We start from the raw sequence: 27,541 nt of genomic DNA on the forward strand, positions 1-27,541 counted from the left end.
TTAGCAATTAGGCTTCACCGTGCATGACGCTTGGAGTTCTGCCCACAATACAGTCAGCTAATGGTCCAGTTATTTAAAATGACAATACGTGTCATTTGCCAACAGAGTGGCTTCTGTGTGGCTTGTCTTGCTTAATAGCCTTTAGGGAAGGACTGAAAACGTCTTATGGCTCAGTTCATCTCTAAGAAGAATCCTTATGCCTACAGGTGGACTCCAATCAAAATGTAGATTCAACAATACATAAAGCCCAGTGGCCTCGATAAAACAGATGTTATTTATTGTGCCTTTCCTTTTAAGACAATTCTGCCTTGTTACAAAATAAATGTTTCATTGACTTTAAGGGGAAACAATTAGAGTTAAGGGTTAAAATATGTTCCTGAGACTGCATATTGGATAAATAACATTCAGAGCAGTGTGAATCGATTTGACAAAACCTAAGCAGCAGGGAGGACATGGAGCATGCAGGGAATTATGTAATCAAATTACCTTAATCCCTACAAGGCCAGGCTCCTTTAGGTAGCATGGGAGTAAGAGACAAACTTCAGCTTGCAAAGAAGAGTGCATGCCTGATCATTTAGTAACAAGGTGACAATCTACATTTGTACTCATTCACTGACATTCACAGACTGGATATACTTTACAGTAAGTAGAGCGCTGAGAGAAAAAAAAACTGGTTTTACAGCCCACAGGCTACAGTGCATACTGTACTTCAAACTCTGGAGAGGACCAGATAACTGCTGCACAGGGACACTTCACACATGCACACGCACTCTCAGTATTAATATGCCATAAAATGCAGCACAACACTCTAGAGGGAGGGGAGATTAACAGAAGGTTACACGGAGACAACGTAATGAGGATGATGATGATTGCAGAGCAGATTTTATTTTTCTACCAATTATCTTCAGTAAAATCAGACAGATCTAAATGAATCCTGCACATTTACCCACATTAAAATAATAAAGTCTGTCCATCTGCAGGATAATGATGTAACAAGTGTTCTCAAAGAGAGTAGATTCAAAATCAGCGAGTCCCCAAAGTGTGGCAATTCAGATCAGTTTTCCATTCAAAAATGGATTTAGGGTCGCTCATTAAACCAGTTATTAAACGGTATCATGTTATAATGTTATAACATCATGTTATAAAATTGTTTCTAGTAGCTTGTTTTTTAATGTCCCAAGTTTAAGTCACCTGCTTTATGCAAGGATATGTGTACAAATGTATGTTAATTGTCTACAATAGCTGGCTCCTTGCACATTTTGCCTGCACAGAAGACATTGTGTTTGGTTTTTACCCCGATAGAAATGACCGGAAACTGGTATTAACTTAGCCTGTCAAGTTCAATAATTGTAAAGCTATGATCTTTTGCCTAAGCCTGTAAAACAAGCAACACTGTCACCTCAAGGGCAAAAGTCTGGAGCAGCATTACATTAGTAGTGTGAAGCGCTTTGAGTACCTTAGTAGGTAGAAAACAGACCATTTACCATTTGCAAAAGCTGCAGTAAAGACAGCACTTATGCTACGTGATATATATAAAAGATGCACTGTACTGTGCAGAATCATCCCTGCTGTGTATCTAGCCTTCGGCAAGAAAGTTTTGAATATGTAATAGCTTTTTATTTCTGACCGAGAGAACATGTAATTTTTCAGGCAGCTGTAAGGTTTAATGTTTTAACCTGTTTCTTATTAGCCTTGGAATAAAGACTCCATCCCTAATTTTAGTAACATACTGTATGGGCAAACATTAGAGGACACCAATCCAAAACTATTTTGTTGACTTAAATGATTTGAGCGTTTTCTGTAGGTAAAATATTTTTGACAAATTCTCGTACTTTAATCACCTTTGCATCTATATTTCTTTTGCCAATGGAGTTTTTAACTTAGGCTTCAGGGGGACTTGGCAGATCTGGTCCAAACCCTTCAGTCCCAGTTCCCTCTGTTCTCTCTTCACTTTCTCTTTCACCATTTCATCCCCCAGGAGAGGCGCTCACATCTCATCATGAAGACAGAGATGAGAGTCAAGACTTCCTCTGCTTCCCTCTAGCTCCAACTCCTCTCCCAATGGACAGAGAAGACGGAGAAGAAGAAAGACGAGGAGGAGATGATGAAGAAGAAAATTATTCTTTTTTCTCTCCTCTGCTCAGTCTGCTTCTTCTTTTCCATCTTCATCCTCATTTTCTCGACTGAAATTTGCATCTGTTATGCAGCATATCTCTCTGGGAACGTGTTTGGGAACATGAGAAAAATCTAATTTGTTGACAAATCAAAGAGTGATTAAACATTTATAAAATAAGTCATTACTGGCTGCTGACTGTACAGGGGATGAAAAAAATCCATCCCTTATGAAAAAAACAAGAAATAACTGTGGCCCAGTGTAAAGCCTTTTAGCTCCACAAATGACTGGAATCCTAAATAAAAAAAAAATAGTGCTGTCAAAATTTACTTTTGCAAATATATGTATTAATATTTATTAAAGATGCAGCTTCATTTTGTTTATTTCTCTCTAATACTTATGCCTAGTTGGCCATGACAGCAGATGTCATTAATAAAAACTGGAATATAAAATTGTTTGTGCTTTCTGTCAGTAAAGCACTGGCTCTTTTATTTCTACATGTCTCAGTTAGAAGAATCTACTTGGACTCAAACTGCAAAAAACTGCAATTCCCTGAGTGGCCACTTGAGGCTGGTTCTAAAAACAACTCAATTCCCACAAACAGAAAACCTATGAGCAATATTACAGAGGGTTGGTCCATTATAACAAATGTTTTTTTAAGAGCTGTCAATCAATATACACATACTAAATAACCCTGTCAGACCGAAGTACTCTCAGTAATAAAAAAAAAACACCAGGCCGCAGCCCTCAGCTCTTGCACAAAGCATGAGTGCAGGAAATTAGTTCTTGCTCTCATTTTCATTTTGCTGTATTCTTTTTGTTCCTCTTCTCCACCCTTCCTCCAGCGCTTCACCTGCTGTCATTATATATCATTTTCCAGGCCTTTCTGCACCCTCTTTTGTGGCTTCACTCTTGAACAACCTGAAAAATGTCAGTCTCTGCCTTCCACGTCATTCCTTTTGGCCTTTAAAACGCACCAGTCTCACAGTTGTTTCATTTCATTTTCTCTCACCTGATCAATCTGAGAACAGTGCCCTAATATCTTAAGCTGCTCCTGTCGTCAGCAGTTTACAATCATGGAAACGGATACAAAATAACTTAAGCTTCTCTGAATAAAAGAAGTGACTTTAGAGTAAGCTCCATTTCCAGCAATCTGCACTTTGGAAAGCATTAAAGGACTCACTCATAATAGACTCTATAAGACACAACCAAATGTGACAGTGACAGTGTCACTTAGGTGACCGTTGATAAAATGTTTGATCTGAGAGAAGGACACTGGAGCCATGTTTTGTATTAATAACTCTCCTCCTAAACCTTTCTTTCTTTATCCTATGATCAATGAATTGAAACCATAGAATGGAAACAGTATTGTTATAAACTTGAAAAAAGGGATTGCTACATGGCCATGAAGACTGATGTTAGAGCCTAGCAGTTAACCATCTTTGTGGCATCACCATAGGCACCATGCATGGGTGCCAACAGCAGAGGTATGCCTGCACACAATCCAGTGAGCCAGATTAAAAGACTCAATTCATACGCTTTTTATATGAAAAATAATAATCAAAAGAGAACAATGCTGCTCATAAAAGCATAAAAATGCAAATGGAAAAGGTTAAAGAATACACGAGATACATAAAAAAGAAACGAGATGAGACTTACTTCATAGATTCCTCCAAACAGAGACATAAACTTGCTGAGGAGAGCAGCACACAAACTTGCGATGTGCACAAACGGACCCTGACAGGAGGGAAAATAAAGACATAAAACAGGCGCAATCACTACCAGTTAAGAAGCACTCTAGCATCTTCTTTGTTGTAAGTCACATACAGTAAGACAGCACATAAAAACTCTTTGAAAACACATTGACACCAACAAAGTCTGCAGAGAACATTAGCATTCAGGGGAGGAAGTTCAAAGTGAAACTAACAGGATTAAAAGTGAGAGCATCCGAAATGTGATGCTCAAGTTACAGGAAGCGAGGGGCCTGTGCTGAATCCAAACTGGGGATGATGCTGCAGTAGTACACAACCGGAAGGGCCTGTGTGTGTGTGTGTGTGTCTGTGTGTGTGTGTGTGTGTGGAAACAATATTTTCCGGCAAGTATGTCTTCAGGCTAGGCTGTCTTTAGGGGATGCCATGCTTCCGTGAATTGTTTTTGCAAGAAAACACTGAATTATATTACAGTACACTCACATAAACAAGTCCACATGATATAACAACATCTGGATAGAGAGGTAGGGGATCCCAAAATTGCACACTTCTCCCTCCCTTTGGGATTGGAAAGGGTATTGAGCCAATGCCGCACTTTTCTTCTTCTTCCTTCTTTTCTGTCTCCCACCTCCCCTTTTCGCAGGATTTACACTTGCTGCTCTCCACCTGAACTCGAGCATATCGGCCCCATCGCGAGCCATTTATGAATCATTTGTAATTCATGCTGCAGGGAGTTAAAGGACTGGAATGTGAATGAGCTGAGGGGGAATTGTGTATTGTAGCATGTTAGGAGGTGCGATACAGCAGCTGTAAGAAGTTTTATAACACGTCCTAGCAGTGTTCACACACTTTACTTCAACCTATGTGGGTTTTTGCTGACTGGTAATAATTCAAGTCCAAATCTACTCTGTTGCTGCAGGTGTAGTTTATATGTTGTGAAAGCTGCCATTTAAACCTGACAGCATCCTAAAATGTGCCAGTTTACATGAATCATTGCTTCCAATAATCTACAACACCACTTAAAAACTGGACACATCTTACCATTCTGCCAGATTTCCCCTATGTGATATGCTACCATTTTTTAAACAGAGGATAAACCCTAACCAAAAACTTACTAGCTATGCTTAGCATGGCCATGCTCAGTCTTTCCGCCACTAAATGTGATCTTGTGATCCGTTATGTTTTTTGGGTTTTTTTTGCCATAGTAAATGCCAACAGATTAACAATACACCTTTGTATTTTTTATCATTTCATTTGGCTGAATAATTTTTATAAACAATCTAAGAAAGGGCAGCAGTGGCTCAGTGGTATAGCAGGGTTGTCCAATAACCGGAAGGTTGGTGGTTCAATCCCAACTCCTCCCTAGTCACTGTGTGTCCTTGGGCAAGGCACTTTACCTGCATAGCCTCCAGTGTACTCACTGGTGTATGCTCTTTGCTGGGCTGCCTTAAACAATTTGTGGGACTAATAAAGGTTTCTTAATTTAATTTAAGACTCTAAGTTAAACAAAACACACGTGCAGTCACATGCATGGAAGCATACATTAACAGTTTTGCCTTGACTTTTTCATCAATACTGGCGTGAGCAGCCTGTATTTGTCTTCGGCAATCTGAGTCACATGTACTGTCATGACTTACTGACAAAGTTGTCACTTTGCGCTGTATGTGTCATCCCATTCAGAGGGCTAGCACCATTCATATGCAAGCAAAGGTGAATGAGAGTACCATCGAGTGGCTGAGTCTGATTTCTAGAGTGAGGGTTTGTGTTACCTCCTTGCCCAGGGGCATGCCGCTGCCCAGAGCGCAGGTGAGTCCGATGACTTTGGCCACAAACGTTTTGAAAGTGAGGTATTCCTTCAGCACCACTCCTCGCAGGATGGTCTTCATCTCTGGTATTCCTGAACCTGCATAAAAGAGAAAAAAAAGAATTGTGCCTCACTTTTAGAAAACATCTCAGATTCTCTGGAGCACACCCATCTCTTTAGCCTGTGTTAGTGAGAGTGACAGCTAAGTCTCCACTCTACCTGCAGCAGGTGGTATTTGTGCTGCCCTAAATTCAAATCTAACCTGAATTTAAGGATATAGTACAGCTATAAAACATGCACAGCACTTGTGGAGGATTTTTCTCCTTCTTTCATTCGGTAGAGAAGCTGAGCAGGCCCTTCCTCTGGGGAGGAAGCTGAGCCTTTAGAGGCTTAGAACAGTGTGTCAGGGAGGTATTACACAGCAGAAGCTACCATTTACATGTGGCTGTTTAGTAGGAGTTCATTACAGTGCATATTCATGTGAAGTTTATGTAGTGACTGTGTGCCCAATACGTACTCCTACAGGATTTAAGGCTCCTAACTTTATGTGAAAAACATGTCTGTCTAGGGATACGTCATAACGTGACTTGAGTGCAAAAGAGTATGTATGTTGCAACAGACATTGTCAGACTTGGTAAGGGGGATTTTGACATCTCAGATGTCAGTGACTACCACATTTCCAGTGTTGTGATAGCTGTAATGAGAACTAAGGAGACAGAAACTCATCACGCACCGGTTTCATTTTGTTTAAAAATTAATCTAGTAAGCATTTTGTGTTTACGTAATTCATCACCAAACCGAAACCACAACGCAAATACACACAGTTAGCAGTAATATATACGGAAAAATGGAAAATTATGTTTTTAATATGCCCCATGACAAGTCAGTTTTCAATACAGTACCTCTTGCATCACATGTCATTTGATTACAAAATGTGCCTTCCAACTTTCAGCTCAAACTCATAGAGGTTGTTCATTCTAACATATGCATATACTCTTGTTTTTTATGTAAATACCTAGTCCTTTTTGCGGGGCACTCTGCATTTTCTGTCAGAGTCCTGAGAGCCCAAAAGAAGCAAAGGGGATCCAAAACATGAACATTTGCACAAACCCTGGTGACATCACAGGGGTACAAACCCGAACAGCTCAGTTAGCCACACTTTTGCTTGAAAAGGAATGGAAAAGTGAACGTCTTTTCTTTTCTTTTGTGGGTCTGTAGATACACTTGGTATATGTTCAACATCCATTTGAACATGTGTGTGTGTGTGTGTGTGTGTGTGTCTGTCGTACCGACAGCCTGCGGAGCGAGGATCTGGGTGAAGCCTGCAGAAAAGGTGATGAGAACTACCGGATAGGTGACCCAGGCCAGATACTGCAGGAACATATTACTGTCCAGGCCACCGTACATCCACTTCTGAGCTGTAGACACACACACACAAACCAAGGCAGATGTGTAAACCACAGACCAACAAAGGCAGAGGTACAGATACACACTGGGGGAGAAAAAGGATGAACACAGATGACAAACAGAGAAAATGACACTTTTACAAATCTTGCAGATATCTTTACAGCTTTAGTTTAGATATCAGGGGGACAAACCACAATGCACACTCACAGACTCACATTGCACGTCACGTAGAGCTGTTATATAAAATGACTGGAAAAAGTGTACTTGTGTGAGTCTCCTCAGGACAGGTGGTGTAGTCATGTTTTGGATCCAATTAAAAGAACTGTACACCATAACTGGAACTGACAAGACTAGGTTAGCTTCCTCTTGAGTGCGGCACACAACACGCACACACACAACAAGCACACGCGCACGCGCACACACACACACACACATGCACACAGCCTCCAAATCCATTTGAATTAGAGCTGGTCCCATACGGCTTCAGATCAGCTCTTACAACTTACTTCAATCGCTTTAAAACGTCTACCTTCCTCTTCCTGCATGTGCAGTCGACTTACTGATAAATCCCTTGTCCACATCCTCTCCTCCCTCAGTTCCCTGCATCTACCACATAGTCAGATGACTGATGCCTTAAGAGTCCTTCCATCCCTCCTGCTGTCCTTTGATCCAGCTTGATTCCCTTGTGTGTCTTCTTCCTCAGACTTTTCCAATCCATTCCAAACTCTTTCTGCTTCCAGTCTCTCTGTCCTCTCGGCTTGCTGACCTTCCTTGTTTCTACCCCTTTTGCACCCCCCACACTGTTATCTCCAGCTTTCATTTTCTATGGTTATGCCTTGAGCCCAATCCTCACTGCAATCTTAATTTGTTTACAAGCTTTTGTTTGATCAAAAATACCCCATTTATTTGTCCTGATCACACTCAGTAAACAGAGTTTTATCTATGATCCAGAATTCATCACTATAAAAGGATGATTGGCTCATAATTCTCTCCAACCAAATAAAATAAATCTGCAGTATTGCTCTTAAATCTCTTCACATCCTAATTAAAAACCTGTTTCAGCAAAGCTCTGACATGTTTGTTGAAGGGGCAGATTTTGACAACATTGTACTTTGACTTAGACACAGACATAAAAATACAGATTGATTGAAACATAAAAAGAATTTAACATTTCCTTTACATTATATTCAGAGCAATGCACTAATGCAAGTGGGTCCAAACACCCAGCACTGCAGGCTGAGTACTGACCAACCAAAAAGGTGCTTTAAAAGCCAATCCCTCCACAACCCCCTCCCTCACCTTGTAGGCAGATGGCAATGCAAAAGTCCATCACCCAGCTGACCAGGGCCATGAGGAGTCCCAGCAGGATGAGGAAGATCCAGTCCTCCCCGACCCGCGAGATCAGGAACTTCTGACAGCGAACAGTGCAGACTACACAGGGATGGCAGGAACACAACATAACATGTTAGGACTACAAGGACTACATTACCCAGAGATTGGCACTAAGGTTTGGAAAATGGCATATGTTCATTGGCTAACAATAATAGCTGGGTTACCATCCCACTGCTTTTGAAATATTTAACAGCGGTCTGCATGTCGGTTACATATTGTGTAAGCCACTTTAAATAATTTTTCCTTGAAAACAATCTGTGCATTTATAAAAACAAAACAGTTTTACTGATTTCAATTTGGCAATGTAGGTAAAGCTTTGATTTAGATTTTTTTATACATTGAATTCACCACGGCAAGACTAATGGACAGTCTGAAAACATCAGTAATAGAAGGGAATATAAAAGGAAGGAATTCAGATTTTTCTACACTATTAATAAAAAGTGCATTTGCATTTGCAATTCTGCATGACATATTTTACTGCATTTAAAAAGTTTGATCATCTACAAACTGATAATTCCATTTTAGTTTCAGGCTGGGATGGAAACCCAGCTATAGCTTCAGTGTACTGTATAAGCTAAAAGAACATCACATGAGCTCAGAGTGCAGTTATGCACAACAAAACACAATGTTATGTGTTAAGAATATACTATCCAAAGCACAATGGGGCAGGAGGCTGAAGACACAGACACTGACTACACAGATCAGTGCATATTAAGTGGACACAGTTACAGTTAAATGGAGGCACTACACTGCAAAAACATACTACACACACCAGAGCTGCTATACTCACCTAGAAGCAACAGAAAACATTTGGTACAAGACATACAAACACACTTCATTATGACTAATGGCTAGAAGCAAACAGTATTTTGATGGTGACCCATTTGGATGTGCACGCACACACCTTAATTCATAATGTCTCTCTTTCACCCCGACCTCCCTCCCCCTTTCTTCCAGGCCTATCCTCATTTCCCTTTTCTCCTCTGCAGAGAAATGACACTCAGGAACAGTGGGGCGCCCCTCACACTGATGACACTCATACTCTTCTTTTTTGTTTCTGTCTCTCTGCTTCCCCTTTGATCTCCAACATGTACAACAGATGTTTATGTAACACTCTAAATATTTAACTGCTTCATGCCTGACTGTTTTTAAGACAGATATTTGTTGCATAATTTGTACATCAGCTCTTCTAGAAGGGAATCAGGTATTCCTCTGTGGTACCATATGGACTTCAGCTCTGTGTTGATTTCTTTCCACTCACTAACACACAGATACAAGGACACATACTTCAGTTACTTTGTTATGAAGGACTTCTGGACACTGCCTGCAAAGAATATCACACAAAACATCAAATGGCAATCTTTAAGTGACCCGTACAGATGTGTAAATCAAATCAAAATGAGTACTCCAAAACATATGTCTGAGTGCTTAATGGCACACACATAGTAAAAAAAAAAACTTTGCACTGCCCTCTAGTTGTCACACTATGTAATGCTTATGCAGTTACTAACATCTGTGCCAGATAACATGTATTATGGCAACAAAGCTCCAAAATGTTCAAAGGTTTGTTTATGGTTTGTAGATTAACAGATAAATGTTTTTACAGCGTTGTCTGTTTTTGATGATAGTCCTCCTCAGTAATGCACAGTGATCAAGTACAGTTTGCTATAAGGGCCTTGGTGGTTGTCCTGGACATTTCCCCACCAGACATGTGATCCACATCTATTATACTTTTATCTGACTGATCAAAAATGCTACCAGAATTCATCGGGCTTTATCTTGCAGTTTTGTAGTACACTGTTTACAAGGTTTTCTTCATGGCCATGGCTGACCTTGTACAATATGACAAAAACTGTTTCCACAAATCGTCTTCTACCATGTCATGAACACCTGAACATTTTTCAATGCAAGGTTGTGAAAATAGTCAAATGTGCCTGAATCGTGTGTCACCGTTCAAGGACGCCCACTGAGAGGGGCCGTTATTGGCCATGCAGACCGTCTCTTGCCTTCTAAGCAAGGCTGCTGCAGAACCATGCTGCATCAGAGACAACAGAGGCTAATGAAAAGGCAGATGTCCACCGCTTCCTTATTATTGTTCAATAAGCAATAATGAAAAGGACATGACAGGAATTGCTTTTCTTGCAGCTGGATTCGCTTTTGAGTTTGCACTATGAGGTGTGTATTTTTTTATAGTCACCAACTTCACCTGACAGCTAGAACTGGTTAAGTGTAAAGATCCTATCCAGACCATATCTATAACATATAAATGCATTTCAAAGTTTGGATCAGGCCGTCATCTGTGTTTGACTGACAGATTGGGCAAAGTGGGAAAGAGACAGACAGACAGAGAACGAGAGCAGGAGGTGAGAGAGATGCTGCAGGGATGGCAAGAAAAATGTACACACATACCCTAATCAACACCTTTAGGAGTCCAACACACACGTACTGGCAAAAGCTGTGACAAAACCCCCACAAGACAAGATTACACTTGCTGCAAGATACACACACACACACACACACACACATACTTGTACTTTCCATCACTCTACAGACAGTGACAATTCTGAGAAACAGGCTTTGTACATGTGTATATTTAGATTTATGCCTTGTGTTATGCGAGCATGCGTGTGAGCGTGTGTATGTGCTTTTGCGTCATCTCACCCACGGGCCGTCTGTGTTCTTGGACCCCTTCTGTCATCCCGACACTAGTCAATGTAAATGAGTGTTACTGTGTGTGTGTGTGTGTGTGTGTGTGTCTTGCATCAAGTGTAATCTTGTCTTTTTGAAGATGTAATTTAGTTAGCTCTGTCTGTGCTGGTATTGCTTAATAGCTTTTTCTGCAGTGCACACATGCACAAACACAAAGATGAGCATGCATGTCTACACACATGCACACACACACATTTCCTGCAGACTGGCTGCTGACTTTATTTTTCATGGCATGCAATAAGCAGCATGCTAGATCCCAATTGCTCTCATTGCCATCTGACTCACCCCCTGCATCACCCTCTCCCTCCATTCCTCCCCTTCCTCCCTCCCTTCCTTCCTTCCTTTTTCTGGTGCTTTGTACTAATCACAGTCAACCTCTGACTATACCTCTCATCTCCTCTCCACTCTCAGGCCTTATCTGCCGCCCTCCACTCCTGCTTTCTGCACTCCCTTCTTTCTTTGCACTCTCACCTCTCTCCCTCTATATATTTCATTTTGGTTCTTGCTTTAACACTTTCTCCCTCGCAGAAGGAGACATAATGCCCACATACCTGCTGAGACTAATTTAGGTTGCCTTGGATACACAGCACATCTAACTCCTTGGCCTGGCACAAAGACACTACGTGTGTGTGTGTGAAACGTGTGCTTGTGTTTATTTTGGTTTGAGTAATTCACTATGTTCACTATTTATAATGAATTAAAAAAAAAAAAAAACATTAAACTTCAGCTAAGAACAGATACATAAGAGACATAGAAATACTGTAGTACAGATATCAATCCTTACTGCATGTTTCACACTTTGTAAAATGAGATTTAACAAAAGAATCACTGCTGATTTTAAATCTCATTGCTAATGGTATACAAGACAGTTTAAACAACTATGTTTTCTCTGCCTTGTGTATTACAAAACCACCTGTTTCAAGGTGTAGCGTCTTTTAATATAGTGTGCAGAGGACATTATGGACGAGGGTATTTTTTACAGCATATTAGCTGACTTGGACAATCAGGGTGGAGAAAAGTTACATCCCAATAAACCTTCCAAGAGGAAACTGGTGGGGATCATCTAGATATTGAGCTGCCGAGAGCAAGATGCAACTGGTAACTTAATTCAGGAGCCTAAAAATAAACTAGAAGTGAATAAAAACCAACCACTATACAAGCCTGCAACCAATACTGCCCTAAGACATATATTGTTATTAGCATACATATTGGTAGATTTGTGCCATAACACTGTCCTTGATGAAAGTCACATTATGCTGGTGAGGTAGCCAGTTTCTGTATGTGTCAAAAAATCTACATTGGAATGTTTTGCTCAGAAAACTATGACTGTCATAATAGCGCAGAATATTAAATACTCAGGTCTGCAATGTTCAAACGCTTGAATGTAAGGACAGGCTGCATACTGACTCTGATGTTGTGCTGTATGGTTAATTTATGAAAATGCAGCATGTCTGTAATAACCTGATTGTAAAAGATCTAAAACTTGACTTCTGACAGCCACTGTGCTCCCGAGTAATGTTACGCCTACATGCTGCATATGTAATAAAAGGACGGAGTCAGAAAACTAACATATTGGTCTTATGTGATTATATTGAAAATGAGGACAGGAGGTAGGCAGAATGAACACACACACACACACACACACACTTAAGATGAAAATCACTACCGGTGCAGATTTCCTGCTGCCGCTCCCACATAAAACCCAATTATTCAAATCACCCCCTCATTTGTTATGCAAGGTGACAGCTATATATGGGTGTAAAGGGTAAAAGAGCCTACCATTACTGCCTTAATTTCGCACAGTCATGGCAATGAGGCCTGTTCTCGTTTGGTGCGTTTGTGTGCCCCCACATTCATTATGTAGCTTCATGCGTAAGGGAGAGATTCAATTAGAAATGCCTGGCTGTGCTTAAGACCACCGGCTTAATTAGATTAGAATTAATATAGATAGACAAATCTGACCATTCAGCTCTTCTGCTTTGTTAAACAGGCATGCTAAAAGATAGAGAATGGGGTGTGATAAAGGTTGTATAGTAAAATGAAAGTTTTTTTTTTTTTTTTTTTTTTTAAAGTTTAAAATTTGGATCAAACTTGATATCTTACACCTGCTTTTGAAAGTGCAAGCAGTGGCACCCATCTCATATCATTTAAACTAGCTACAGTACTCAGCCAGCAGGTGTTGCATCAGCTGTAACTGTAGTGAAGATGACATCTGCATGATACAGCAAGGTCAGCAAATACCACCCTCAGCCAACAACATATGATTCATTCCAAACTATATATCTTGGACTAGTTTGGCAGTGTTATGTTAGGATAAATAACAAACGATAACTTCCTATATTTTGGACTCTGCAGACTATCATCATGCAGCAAAGGGAGGAATAGAGTTAAGACTAAAAACTAACAGAACAAATTGGCCCCTAAAGACACAGGAAACATTGTTAGACGAATAAAATCCAACAGTGCATCTGTAAAATGTTTCCGTTGGTACTTAATATGACCATCTCCATTCTATCAGAATCCTCAAACTGTAGCTTTTCCTTCTTGCTCTTGCCTCTCTTCCTCCCCATTCATCCATTCATTAAGTTATCTATCCATTCCTCCTCCACTCCCTCCTTCGTGTTGATGTGTTCTCTATGCTAATGAGATGTAGAAAGGAGGTGATGTTTATGTAAATGTTCTATAACAGCCTCTGTCAGTCCCGAGCGAGCGGGCATAATGTCTCGTCTCGCACTCAATCACTCGTCGAGTAACGGCGGTTGTGGCACCCGTCTTATGGCTGCAGTACAATGTCTGCTTAATGAGGTGTAATGGTGTATCTGTACACACAGGCATATTCATGCACACACACAACCCAGCTCAAATCACCAAAGTTATTATGCATAAACAGCTTTGGTATCCCTCTTTTGTCACTTCCGGAGAGTTTGTGATGTATGTTTAACATTAAAGCCCACACGCTCAGCTAAAGTACTTTTTTTGGCAGAAAAAATATGATCATTCACTAAATATCATGTGGGTTTGCTATAAAAGTGCCAAAGCTACTTTCAAGATGTAAAAGAGAATTCTGTTATGGCTCAGAACTCCTGCATGACCTGCTTAACATCTGAGGATAAGGTCACTTAATATGCTTACACATATTTTTTTACTTACATTTGTTTGTTTTTTTTTAACTCTTATTGATATGTAAAGCACATTATACACTCGTGATGTATCACTTGTCTTAGGCTAAGGACAGGGGAAAGCAAAAACAACACATCTAAATTTTTTTCTAGCAGTTAAATGCCATGGACGGTACCTTCTTATGGTTGTCAGGGCCCTCAGCTACCTTACCTAGTAGTACATGCTGATTAAGTACTTGCTGATGTCTCTGCTGAAGCTTGACATCATGACAAGAAAATGTGTTTTTTGTGAAATAATATGTAATATATGTTTAAGAATATATGCAATATTATAACAGAAATTCAGCCCCAAAAAGGACTTTTGGTGCCCGAATAGCAATTTTGTGAATGGCAACATGCCTATTGATCCTAATACACTGTACAGCTGTATGTACAGTATGGGATGTATATGCTTATATACCTCTCCTCTCCGAGCTACAGTTCTGAACTTCTCTCAACAACTTGTTGATCAATAGTGCTTTTCATCTTCAGCCAAACACACACACACACACATAAAAGATCAATATCATGTCCTTAACATCATCCTTAATGAATGCATTAGGGTCTTAGGGTGACTGATTTTTTGCCTCTTTTACCTTTTCCAGGAAGTCACTCCCTTCCTTAGAGGCGACTTAACCCTGACCTCACTTTCTCAGTGTGACCCCAAACTGTGTTGTCTTGGCAACCTCTTCTCCTGGAACCCATGGTTTGCAAGGAATCAATAATGAGACAGGAAGTGAAAGGTGCAGGTCTACCGAGTGCAATGGCCATGCTATAAGCTTTTCATTAATATTCTTTTTTTGGCTTTGAACACAATGGTCATACAGCAGTCTGCCTTCATGAGGAGCTCACACTGAACATAAGCACTGAGCCTTTGGAATGTTTTGTTCTGACATGATTTCAATAGAGTTACACTGCAGGAATTAGTGGCCAGCACAGGGCAGTGCGGCAGTTTACAGAAACCTGCTCAACATTTATGTGAGTAGAATCCACCAGGGTCACATGATAAATCTCTGAATCCCTCTGCATGCATGCATATACAATACTAAAGCTTAATAAATGTCAGTGCCTACTTCAGTGCTTATTTCAATTTAGAAATGTGTTGATGAGGAAATGTTCAGTATGCTCTAATATGGGGATTATGGTAACAGTCTTACAATGGAACACGTGCTTATCATTACTTCTCTTTGTCAAGACACTGTTAAATTCTCATGGTTTACAATAAGAGTAAAATAACAAAATTAGTCTAGGGACATACTGCACTTACTTTGATTTATTTCTTTTTTCATTTCAGTCAGTCATCATGTATGTAAATGTAAATTGTGTTGACTTTAGCGAAGTCTGACAATGAGATCCAGTTTTATGATTCTCTGCAATACAACACTCAGTGATGATGAAGGAAATTAGCCTTGCATCAGTACTGAGGCTACGATGAGGTGATTGAGAAAGCGGTGAAATGATTTCTCCAGTGGCGACACACGCCGTGGACAAACACACACACGGAGCCAAAATGGGCAGATGGTGGCACTGATGATCACAATAACAGTCCATCAACATAAGTGTGTCGGAGTAAGTTTGTGTGCATGTGGTCTCAATGCGTTTGGGAAATGATTTTTCTCACTGTGTGTGTGTGTATGTGTGTTTGTATTTAGCGTGATCGCACAGGGGAGAGGTAAGTCGTTTCATTTCCTGGATGAAAGCCTGACGAACCGAAAGCCAAGGGACCTGCTGCTGACTCTCTGTACCGCTTCTCTTTCTGTCTCATTCTGTCTCCATTTATTTATCCGTCGGCTCTCCAGACCTTTGCCACCAGCTCGCCCTCGATCTCCTTCTTCCATTTCTCCTCATCCACCTCCTTCATCCGCCTACATTAAAATTTCCACCTCTTTTTACTTTACATCCTCCTAAAATTTCTGCACTGCATCCCTTCATTCTCTACAGTTTGTTCCCCCTCCCCTCACCCCAACCCGCACACAAACCACCCGTGCTCTGCCACTGCCGAGTCAGCACTTCCGTTCTGCAGTCCTCTGCAGACATAGAAGTGTGCTGATTTACACTTTTATGCCCTGCCATAACCAATTTCAGAGCTTTTCCATTGCACATACAGTACCTTTGCTATCCTTTAAACTGACAGCAGCACACACACTATTTTATATGTATATGTACTTTACATGGATGCATTTGTACAAATGGAAACAGAGCACACACAAACCATCTATTATGGGAGGAACAAAAAGTATTAAAAGTTGCAGGTGAATGCACTGCGAACAACCACATACTGCACACACAGCTAATGAAAAAAGGACGTGTGTGTGTGTGTGTAGAGGGGGGACATGGCACATTTCTCTGTTCTGAAGCAGCAGAAAGAAGGGAAACATTGATCATCATGCTTGTCTGCGGCTTGCAGTGCCTAATCAGAACCATTCATCTCCTGTATCACACACACAAAACACACAACTAAACTAAGATGTTCAGAGTTCTTTATTACTTTCCATTAGGGTCTTGAGCTAGCTGTAATAAGGCCAGGCTGGGGGAGTTAGTCTTTTTTGGCACACAGTGGAATAGGAATAATATGCACACAGAGAGATATTTTTCATGTTCGCCATTGATTAATATGAAGCCACAAGGTGAGTGTGTGTATGTCTTTTCCACACACATCTAAAACTTTTTTTTTTTTTTTTTTTAACTGATGGCAGCGTTAATACACTGCAAAGCAAGGGAGACTATTCAGTCAGAGCAACACTTAATGACCACATTTTAAAGATTAATGATGGATTAGTAATAAAGCTATTTGCAGTGGTAGAGTTAAGTATGCGTCTTGAGGGCTAGTTGGTAGTTGAAGACTGGGGATGATACATGTTTTTACTTGTTTACCAGAGATAAAGTCCTGGGCTGGTGCCTCCAGAACATACGGGTACCCTGACCCTATAGAGGACAAACAGACCATAGAATTAAACACACACCCACAACCTCCCTTCCAGCACTGTATAAGAAAGCACCCTCTTTCTATATAACATTATTAGTTTGTGATTGATTTGTGGGCTCTGTGCAAACTCTGCACAACAACTAATGAACTAGGACTGCAGGAAAAAGAGGGATGTGTGCTGTGGTGAAGAGAGGAGCAGGAGAAAGACAGAAAAGAATTAGGGAAAGGGAAGAGAAATAAAAGACAAGCGCTAACAATAAGATTAGGTAATAAATAGTTTAGACTGTATGGTTTGATCAAATGAGCAGAACTTATCAAAATATTATTGAGTGCTGCCACACACTAATACACAAATGTGTAAACAATAACCATGTGGCTATCAAGCCAACTAGCAGTAGTGTTAAGTGGTGTTTGCAGTGCTAACATTAGCTGCTATGTAAAATGATACACTACAGCCAAAGATATGTGAAAGAATTAAAAGTCTGATAAACCAAATGATATTTTAGGTAGCCCTACAGCAACTTCTCTTAACTTATCAACTAAATATTTGTTAAAAATAAATGGCATGATATTCAAATGAGTCATTTAATGCATTTCAACAGTCTGAAAGTGTGGTATTGATCAGCAGGTTAAATGTCATAACTCAATTTCACATCCATTATATCAGGCAAGGAACAGAAAAAAATAATATAAGCTGCTGCCAAAGTGTCACATCTGCAAAACAAACACAGTTACAGCAAGGACTGATAGGAGTGACTGCATTTGGATGTCATGAGCATCTCCCACAGGAATCTCATCTTTTCGAAAAGATGATGAAAAGATAAAAAAAAGTTTTCTGCTCTCATCAAACTTCCGAGACAAACCTGCAATGTATGGAAAAATATGTGTGTGTGTGTTGTGGATTGGCTCTGGGCTCAGTGATGATTAGAGAGTAATAACTCAGAACATGGGGCTCAGATGGATGGAGAGAGAGAGGGATACACCAATACACACACTTCAGATTAAACCCTGCAGAGAAGGGGGGGGGTGATGGATTGCAGACCAAGAGGGAAGTGAAGAGAGCCGAGTGGTATAGAAAAGAATGGAATGGAAAAGTGAAGGAGGGGGGAGAAAGGAAAATGAGGGCTCCTGGAAGGTACAGAGAAGAAGAGACAGGGAAGAAATACATGACCAGAAAAGGATAGAGGTTGGATCAGAGGAAAAATCGCAGTCTCTAAAGACCACCGATTTCTGCAACAAAGTAGGAAAGTAGGGCGCCGACTTCTTTGTGGCCTTTCCTGTTTAATAACCATTGATTTTGCTGTGAGTGGATGTAAAAACAATCTTTATATCACAATCCAAACACATAAATATAATGACTGCACTGATAAAACTTTGTCCTGCACGGTTGCAACTGCAGTAAAACCTGTCGACGATGCACACCGAGCATATCGATTTTTACTTCTGGAAAACTGTAGTACCTCTATGGACACATTCCTGTCAAACTGCTGTGAAATAAGAAATCATCTGCTTTTACTGTATCCAGCCTGAATGTTAAATATAAATGTGGCCATACTCAGTCTGATCTGCAGACTCTAAACGTGCAGAATCTCAGCCATTATAAATGAGAAGTGGTTTCTGAGAACTGAATTAATGCTGTTAGCTTTTAGATTAATAACTTCCACCCTGTTCCACCTGGCTGGACCCTGAACACACCCCCCGCCCCCCGCCCCCTCACTCCTCACCATCTTGTATTTTTATAAATCGTAGGTGGAGAAGAACTCGAACTGGGTACAGCATTATTCTTTTAAACGGCTCCCTGTGGATTTAGAAACTTGATGACTTTGGCAACCCAGTGGGTCCCTCAGTGACACTATCACTGCTGGAAATGACAGTTTTCCACCTCTTAGTCCGCTGTCAAGAGAAGATAGATATCCACAGGAGAAGTCACTTAAAACTAGGAAATGAATAATTGGTTTCCTAGCCTACGGAGTGGAACTGTGAATATCAGTGTAGCTGTCAGCTGGTAGCTCACGTCTGGTCAAAGACTGGAAACAGGAACCAATATTTTGTTATGATGCAAAGATGCACTTTTCTTTGGTACACTGGGTCCAAGCACCTTAAACTGTAAACCTGCTGTATAGAAAACTTTCATCTTTGGCCACTGAAATATGATCACTTCACTCAGCCGTATTTATCTTAGTTCCTAAGATGCATGTATAATGTTGTGAGAATGGGAGTGTCAGAAAACCAGAAAGCATTTTGATTCCAGCCGAGGCCACATGGAGATACACAAGTGTCAATTCAACTAAACATCAACATTCAACTAAACAATTCAAACAATGTCCTTACTTGGTGGCATTAATATAATATCTATAGGCCCAGCTCATGACAGTGTACAGCTGTATGAATATTAAATATGATGTCACCATGTTATTGTTCCCTGCAAGCGTGCCATTTTGGCTCAAACTGCAGTCCCCGAGATGACAAAAATCAATGCAAGCTAACACTACGAGCTAGCAACCATTCTCTATGCTGACACACACATTGAACCTGTGCCACAACCTCTATAGTGAAAGCAATGGACTACGGATCACCACACAACACACACACACACACAATCTGCTTGAGTGGCACTGAATCAAATATTGATTAGTGGCCCAAGTCTCCTTGGTTACTTGATATATTAAAGTGAAAGTTCCCTTGCGCTCTCTCTTTCTCTCTGTCCCTATCACGTACACATGCCATCCACCACACAAGCAACAGTTTAACACCGCATGTGTGTGTGCTATTTGTGTTAGTTCCTGGACTTGGCTGGTAATGGTATGTGAATGACGTCTGAAAAGCCCCAGTTTATCAGCATGGTGCCACACACACACAGGTGGTTCATGTATACACGTATACATTTTAAAGGTCTGTGTGTTCTGAGTGCTGAGTGCATGTTATGGTGGCACAGCATGTGTTCTTCAATCACAGGACTACTAATGTTGCCCATTCACTGCCTGTACTGCTGATTTGGTAAATGCAGTCCATGCTGAAGTGAAGTGCGTCTTACACCATAATCCAATCACACAGTCTCCACATTACTATGATCAAAGCCATAATTTGGAATCTTTTAAGAGTCTCAAGTGGCATGGCGTTGGAAATATGAAAGAGGCATGAGACATTCATCGGGACATTGAAATATCAGGGTGCACAAGTACAAAATAAGCATGGGTAGTTTGGACAAACCATGTGGAACACTGTTATGTCACGTTTTGTCCAACTAGCCGACAATCTGATAGCACCATACAAATGTATAGAACTGAGAAGACTACTGTGTGAATTCACAATTTCAATGAAGTTAAGTTCTCTTGTTTCAAAACAAAAAATATCATTCAGTGAATATGAAACAAAAAGTACACTCATAAGGTCACAGGCAGATTAGACTCAGCAGTCAGTCATTTTTTTCTCTTCCTTTGTTTGGACCCCCTTTTGCGGTGTACACTTCGATGGAGAAAACCCATCACTGGAAATAGTAGAAGAAATGAGGATTGAGGATTGTCTTTTTGAGCTTTAAACAAATGTACAGACTGGAGAATCAGAGATCAGAGGTTTAGCTACTTTGCCTAAGCTGTGAGTTAAATGATTTGCTAAACAAAAACACACAAAATATACAGCACATTGTATGTTGTCTATGGGTCAAAAAAGAGAGAAAAAATATAAATGTTTTGCGTAAACTCAAATGGCTATTTACCTATTATTATTATTTATCTAGCTATGAAATGTGTTTAGTGTTAGTTGTAATTACAAATGTGTTTTGCTAGTCCTTCCTAAAACATGTCAGACAGCATTAGCAGGCTATGAAAACACATGCAGGTGCACTCATACGCAGTCATAAACAGGTGCAGGCAAGACTAAAAGAAGCTGCACCCCCCACACACACACACCACTGAAGTGGCAATGTGCAAAGTGTCACTGGTTAACAAGTCTCAAAGTGTACCTGTGAGTGTGTGATGCACATGTGTGTGTACATCCCCACCTGTACATGCCACCAGCCAATCAGATGCTCTGTCATTTCTTTTTATGCTTTGCACATGATTGGATGAGTGGAGGAAAAACGAAGAAGACTGGATCAATAAAAAGGAGAGAAAAAGAAGAAAAGGAGAGAAGGACCAAGACGATGGGGAAAAGGAAAAAAATGAAAGAGAAAAGGACATGAGCATGTGAGCAACTGTTGGTCGCTAGGCGCCTGCAGGTCACCATAGCAACGTGCGGCGCCATGCTGGGCTCCTGCTGACATCACACCTGTTGAAGCGAAACGTGTGTGTGCCTTGGAACCAATTAAATGACATTGTGGTGCAGGTGGACTGAGGGACAGGCACACAGAGACGGAGAGATGGAGGAGAGAGGGAGAAAGAAAAAGACAGCTGTGTAGATTTCATCACCTCATGGACACAGCTGATTACACAGTGTGTGTGTGTTTGTGTGTGTGTGTGTCTGTCTCCCCTCTAGGATGCTGAGAACCCAAGTGGAAGTCTGTGACATCAGCAACAAAAGTAGATGACAGCAGCCTGAAGACTGTTCCTATAGACACACATTTACAAACGCTGGAGGTGACCCACTGTCTTTTTCAAAGCAACAGATGCAATATTAAGAAAAAAGAAAATATTCTCCTGATTTTAAAATTTTCTGGTGTATTAAAGCAAAAAAATGAAATAAAAAAAAGAAAGAGAGTGAAAATAGCCAATGGGATTTGAAGTAGATTTGTGTTGGCAAATCTCATCAGATCACTAAGTCACATCTGTGGATAAATAAAGCTTGACTGGGATTTGAATTGGTGCATCACTGCGAGTTACCTTCTCCTGCTGCACTGCGTGTGTGTGTGTGTGTCACAGGGCAAGCTCCTCTTGGCAGCTGAATATTTTATGTCCGTTCTCATGGCTGAGCTCTTTTAACAGAATTCGTTACGCTGACACATGCACACACAAGCGCAGTAATGTAATCACACTGCTTGTGTAATACCTTTTAACCCCATCTGCTGTGGGGATTCGATTTAAATGTTTACTTTTGGATTAGACGCAGTATCTTTATGTCATCACCCTTTAGAGCAAAATAACACACACAGGAAATTCAATTGTGTGTTCTGGTATTGCCAAACAGAATGAAATTACAAACGTGAAATGCTGGAATTAACGTCACCTCATTTTACTCATGGAGTTAAAAATAGCGACACACATATTGTGTACAGTATGAACAAGTAAACTGACACACCTGAGTACAAACACACACTCAGTCTTTCACACACCACACTGTCCCTCTCCGGGGTTCTTTTTTCAGTTCTACCTTTAGCTTCTCTTTTGCACCCCTTTAAAGCTCAATGCTGCTCCCTGCTGGCAAGCACACAAAACAACAGGCTATCCCCCAGGAGTACACTGGCTGGTTAAACAGCCAACAGTCAGTGAAAACACCGTATGTTCACTCTTGTGACACTTGTTTTCCACATTGTGGTCTCCAAATAGAAGCATTGTGAAAACCCACCAAGCTTTGCTGTTCTAGGATGGCAGTATCCCTAAAGGGGCCTCTGTGCAACAGTTGTGTCACTCGTTCCATTCCAGAAAGAGAGAGGTACTTCACTGAAGGGTTTTTAATATAAACCAAATTCAATTATATTTTTATTGATACCGATAAAGCTGACACCACACCACTGGTAAAAACGAGCAAATTTCAAATTGACGCTGGTTTTAACTCCATAGGCCACTTGTTACTTACAAATTATTACATCCTGAACATTTTAATATTGCTGATAGTATCTATCATTTATTTTATATATTTATATTATATTTATATTTTTTTTTAAACAAAACATGACCAGACATATTTAGCCCTGATAATCAGTATTTGTTAATAAATTAAGATATTTGGGCTCCCTTTAGACAGAAGTGCTGCTAGTCTGTCAAATCATTTTGCTCCAGCAGCGCTGTATATGCCAAAGCAAACTAATTGCTCCGCAACACAAATCACAGCGGGGAGTCATGTTTAAATAGCAATGCATGACATACATGTCTGTGATGATGAGTAAATGTAGCATTATGTTAAAAATAAATAAATAACTGCTGAAAGAAAGACACACAATGCTCACAGAATGGAAATTAATTACTGAGAATATGCACCCTTTGTATTTTTACCAGATGCCACACATAACTCAAAAAATGATCTCACAATGAAACGGTGAGATAAGTGTAAAATTGACAATGACTAAGTAGGAGCATCTCAGAAGGTTTGCTGGGGTGATCCTGGTCAGCTATGGATGAAAACAAAATGCCAAAAGATTAGCTCTAACAAGTCTGATCCACTTGAATATTTCCGTTTAAAAAGCACCATAGCATCCATTTATCTTCATTTCATTAACTGTAATTTGGAATCTGAAAGATTGAAAGTAGCACGGTAAATATAATGAATCATCAATCATAAATGTCTACTTATTTCTAGTAGCTTTTCAAGAATGAGGTACTCGACAGGTGGAGCAAATGTTCATGGGTGCTGCTGATGCAGAACTGGGCTCTGTCTCACACATGATGGAAGTATTGCTGGTAAGGTAACAGTAGTCACGCCTTAAAAAATCACCATTTACAAGGTAGAAACTCACAGATGTTACAGCAGGGTTATGACACTCATCCAGCATCTGGTTCTGGTGCATTTACTTCTAAAGTGTGCTTAGTACATTTGATTGTGAAATGTTGAAAATAAAGGCAGCAGAACATAGCATGCGTGACTTTAACTGTGGGAAAACAGGCTCTTTTTCACTGATCATAGGTGTTAAGAATTTAAATGTTTTGCTCCTATACCCCAGTTTCTATAGTAAAAGACTATTTTAAGACACCTCCATATAGGCAGTGGTGTATTTAGTTCAAATAATACCAACTTGCAAAATCCCTTGTGGTGACAACTGAACAGGTGAAAAATTTAACATAACTCACTCCTTTCAACAACGTTAAAATTTACAATTTAGCATGATTATGAGTGTGACAGGTGCTTTGACAGGTGGTGACAGCAGGAGCTTCCTGCATCCTTGTCTATATCCTATAGTCAATGAAGTGAAACTAGCTGGAATGGCAGTGGCACGGTGCAGCATCGGGGTGGCAAATGCAAATATTGACATGCAAGGGCTCTGGTACCAAAATCCAAGGCGTGTCGTCCAAAATAAACACCTTATAAACTAGACAGTTATTTTCACAGTCTGCTACACACTCCTGATGTGTGTCATGTGTCATGTCCTTCCATTCTGAAGCCGAAGATACAGGCCAATCAAACTGATTAGTAGATTTAAGTAGTAAAAAAAAAATTCTCATTCTTTTCCCTACACAATGACAAGCATTAGAGCTGACACGGCATACAAATTAACAGGCTACAGTCCACTGAACTGCCAGAAGCATCCTGCATCTCAGTCACACTGTGTCTGCAGCACTGCTGGCCACAATTACACTGATGCTACCTGTTGTTCAAGCTGCTCCGCTGTCATTACATCTGGCCACAAACCATGCCTACAGCTGCTGGGACACTGGCTGGCTGTTGGGAGGGAGTCATATCATAAACACACACGCTGTCAAACCCACAGCTGAAAAGATGACAGCTCCTGCAGGGCCAGAGGGTGCAGATGATAGGCTGGACACTGATGCACCATTCAGTAAGTGAATAGCAAGATGTATGTTTCTGTTTGTGTGTGTGTGTGTGTGTGTCTATGTGCATAAATGATAAATATTAAAACAGTGAGTGAGACTATCCGGATCTAAGCAAGGCCATATGTTTTATTTGTGTGTGTGTATTTCCTTGCTCCACAGAGCAGCTGCAGTCATAACCCACAGCGATGAAGAAATGTGTCTATGAGTGTGTCAGTTTTATATTAACATATATTCTGAGCCTGCCGCCTCTTGTTTTATGCCTTTAGTCACTCTGTGGGTTATTATGTGGGAATTTACAGAGGCGTGTGTGTGTATGTGTGTGTGAGAGAGAGATCCAGCCCCACCTCTAATGCTTGAAGCTACCTGCTGGAGGGACTAATCAATTCAATCACTGGCATTTTGGTGCCCTGATCCACATAAAGAGGATGAAACTGAGATGGATAGCTGACTCATCAGCTGCTAGCAAAAACAACAGCAAATCTCATCACTGAGATGAGAGCAGGGGACACATGCGCACACACACGAACACACACAAAAGTCTGCTGAATGTAGCAGACAAACGGTGTCTGTATGTGATCAGTGTTGGGTGCAATGAGGATTTGTCAACAGCAGGGGGCACTGCTTTTACACACAACAGGCACAGTTGACATGCTCAGCAGCACTACAGCAGTGGCATGCTTCAACAGGATCTCTGATCATTTCGAAATAATGGGGAAAAAATTGTTAGTATGAATGTTTGAAGAGAGAATTAATCCTTAAAGTCCCTGTTCAGGGGAGATGTCTGTTTGAAAGTTCAGTAACTTCCCTGGAAGAACCTGCGGGTCAATGACAGTAGAAATAATGAGGAACGGTGTTGCTCATAGACTACAGAGGATAATATTCAGAGACAATTCTCAACTGTTGTGCATTTGATACGTCAGCAGCATGCTCTGTCTCTTCTTCTCTTCTTGGAGCTTTGGACCTACTAAAAACACAAAGACTTGGAGAAGCTTTCTGAACATCAGAAGTTCTCTAAACTTTAATGGAAAGCATCTTTAGTCTGTGTGTGTTTTCCTCTTTCTATCTCGATTGCTGGTGGTGTGTATGCGACAGTCAATATAATGAATACAATACCAGATGAGATAAAGTGGTCAGGCAATAAAATGTGAATTATACTACATGGTAAATAGAGATGATAGAGAGACTTTGATGATGAGATAAAGAGAGATTAGGACAAAGATGCAAAGCCAGTGTAGAGTGTATAGATATCCATCGTCCTAACAAGTCAGACAGACACTTTTAAACTGCCTTTCCACACTGTGCAGATCAATAAACCCACTATGCCAGAGGCACAATATTACCAAAAAGAGGCAATGACAGTATTACTGTCAGTGACACTAATATGATTTTAACAAAAATTAGTAAATATGGACAGTATATATAAGTATTACTGGTAATAAAAACAGGAGAGTGGCAACCAATTTGGGGCTCAAATGAGAACAGTGTGTGTGTGTGTGTGTGTGTGTGTTAGGACAGAGGATTGGAAAAAAGAGAGCCTGTGTGATGTCAAGAAGAATTCAGTCTGTCATTTTTCACATGAATCTCAAAGACAACTTGTGTTTACAGTCTGCTGTATCCTGTTATGTGTCCTCTACACAATCTAATCTTATTATCTGTCACATGCACGCGCACGCACAAACACACATATACAGTAATTGTTATTATAACCACCAACAGAGTCAGTGGCGCTGCTGCTCACGTGCATTAACATGCTGCCTACATTCACATGCTGTCCTCAGATTCAAAGGACTGCTGCTGGGGGACGACTGTCTGGCACTGCAGCACATTTTCTCCTTTTTGTTCTAGCCAGCGGTGCAGAATGAACAGTACATCCCAAAAAGTCCTGTTTTAGATCCATCAAAGTGCCTTCAGTACACATTTCCAACACTAAGGTAATGTTGCAATGATGCTGTCATTCAGGCAGTGATGCTGAGGATTGTGCTGGCTGCTTTATGGAGCGTACAGTATACAGTTACCATACATTTTAATAGAGCTACCACAGGAGCTGAAATGTAAAATTACATTTGCACTGTTCTAAACCATGACATCAGACTGTTCTGATTCTTTATTTTTTTGTCCTTTTTATGCTCAAAAATGGCCTCTTTCATGCAAGTCCTTGACATATCCAGACTTCCAATAATTGAATAAAGCCACCAACCTGCCTCTAAAAGCCCCTGTGAGCAGAGTAAACTCTGTAATACCACTGTGCCTTACCGCAGCTATCAAGGCCATTACGGGACATTACAAGTGCTTTCCACAGAGGGCTGTGAACAGCTGGTCAGACTACAGTAAAATAAGATATTGTGCCTCTTCAGTACCACAAAGCAGGCCTCATTACTAACCACTCAGAACGCCAGAGACAGGTCCGCTATTTTATACTATATGAGGAGACATAAAGAAAAAGCTTGATTAAAGGGGAATAGGGATAAAAACACAGATGCATTTTTTTTAAATTCCAGTCGAGTTTAGCAGTTATAGAAACCAGTGTGAGTTCTTAGTATACAGTGTGGTATTTTATGATTGAGACATAAACAGAGGGATCTCTGGGTTATTTTCGTTTTAGTACATTTTGTAATAAGATTACAAAAAAAGTTACTTGAAAAAAACACTGACAAATAGTGTGACATTGAAGTTCCGGTTTTTT

At 40.4% G+C, this 27,541-nt stretch overlaps 1 protein-coding gene across 3 annotated transcripts in view; it reads right to left on the minus strand.

Moving 5' to 3' along the window:
- The window catches only part of LOC114444285 (chloride channel protein 2-like), a 135,299-nt gene that overhangs the window by 52,279 nt on the left and 55,479 nt on the right, over positions 1-27,541 (minus strand). For all 3 annotated transcript variants that reach the window (XM_028418719.1, XM_028418718.1, XM_028418720.1), the window contains exons 3-6: positions 8,333-8,464; positions 6,916-7,044; positions 5,592-5,725; positions 3,773-3,850 (exon numbers count right to left, since the gene is read on the minus strand). In XM_028418719.1, the coding sequence (XP_028274520.1) occupies positions 3,773-3,850; positions 5,592-5,725; positions 6,916-7,044; positions 8,333-8,464 (473 nt within the window). The remainder of the gene's footprint in view (positions 1-3,772; positions 3,851-5,591; positions 5,726-6,915; positions 7,045-8,332; positions 8,465-27,541) is intronic.

This window comes from Parambassis ranga, chromosome 13 (genome assembly GCF_900634625.1).
Source record: "Parambassis ranga chromosome 13, fParRan2.1, whole genome shotgun sequence".
Classification (NCBI taxonomy): Eukaryota; Metazoa; Chordata; class Actinopteri; family Ambassidae; genus Parambassis; species Parambassis ranga.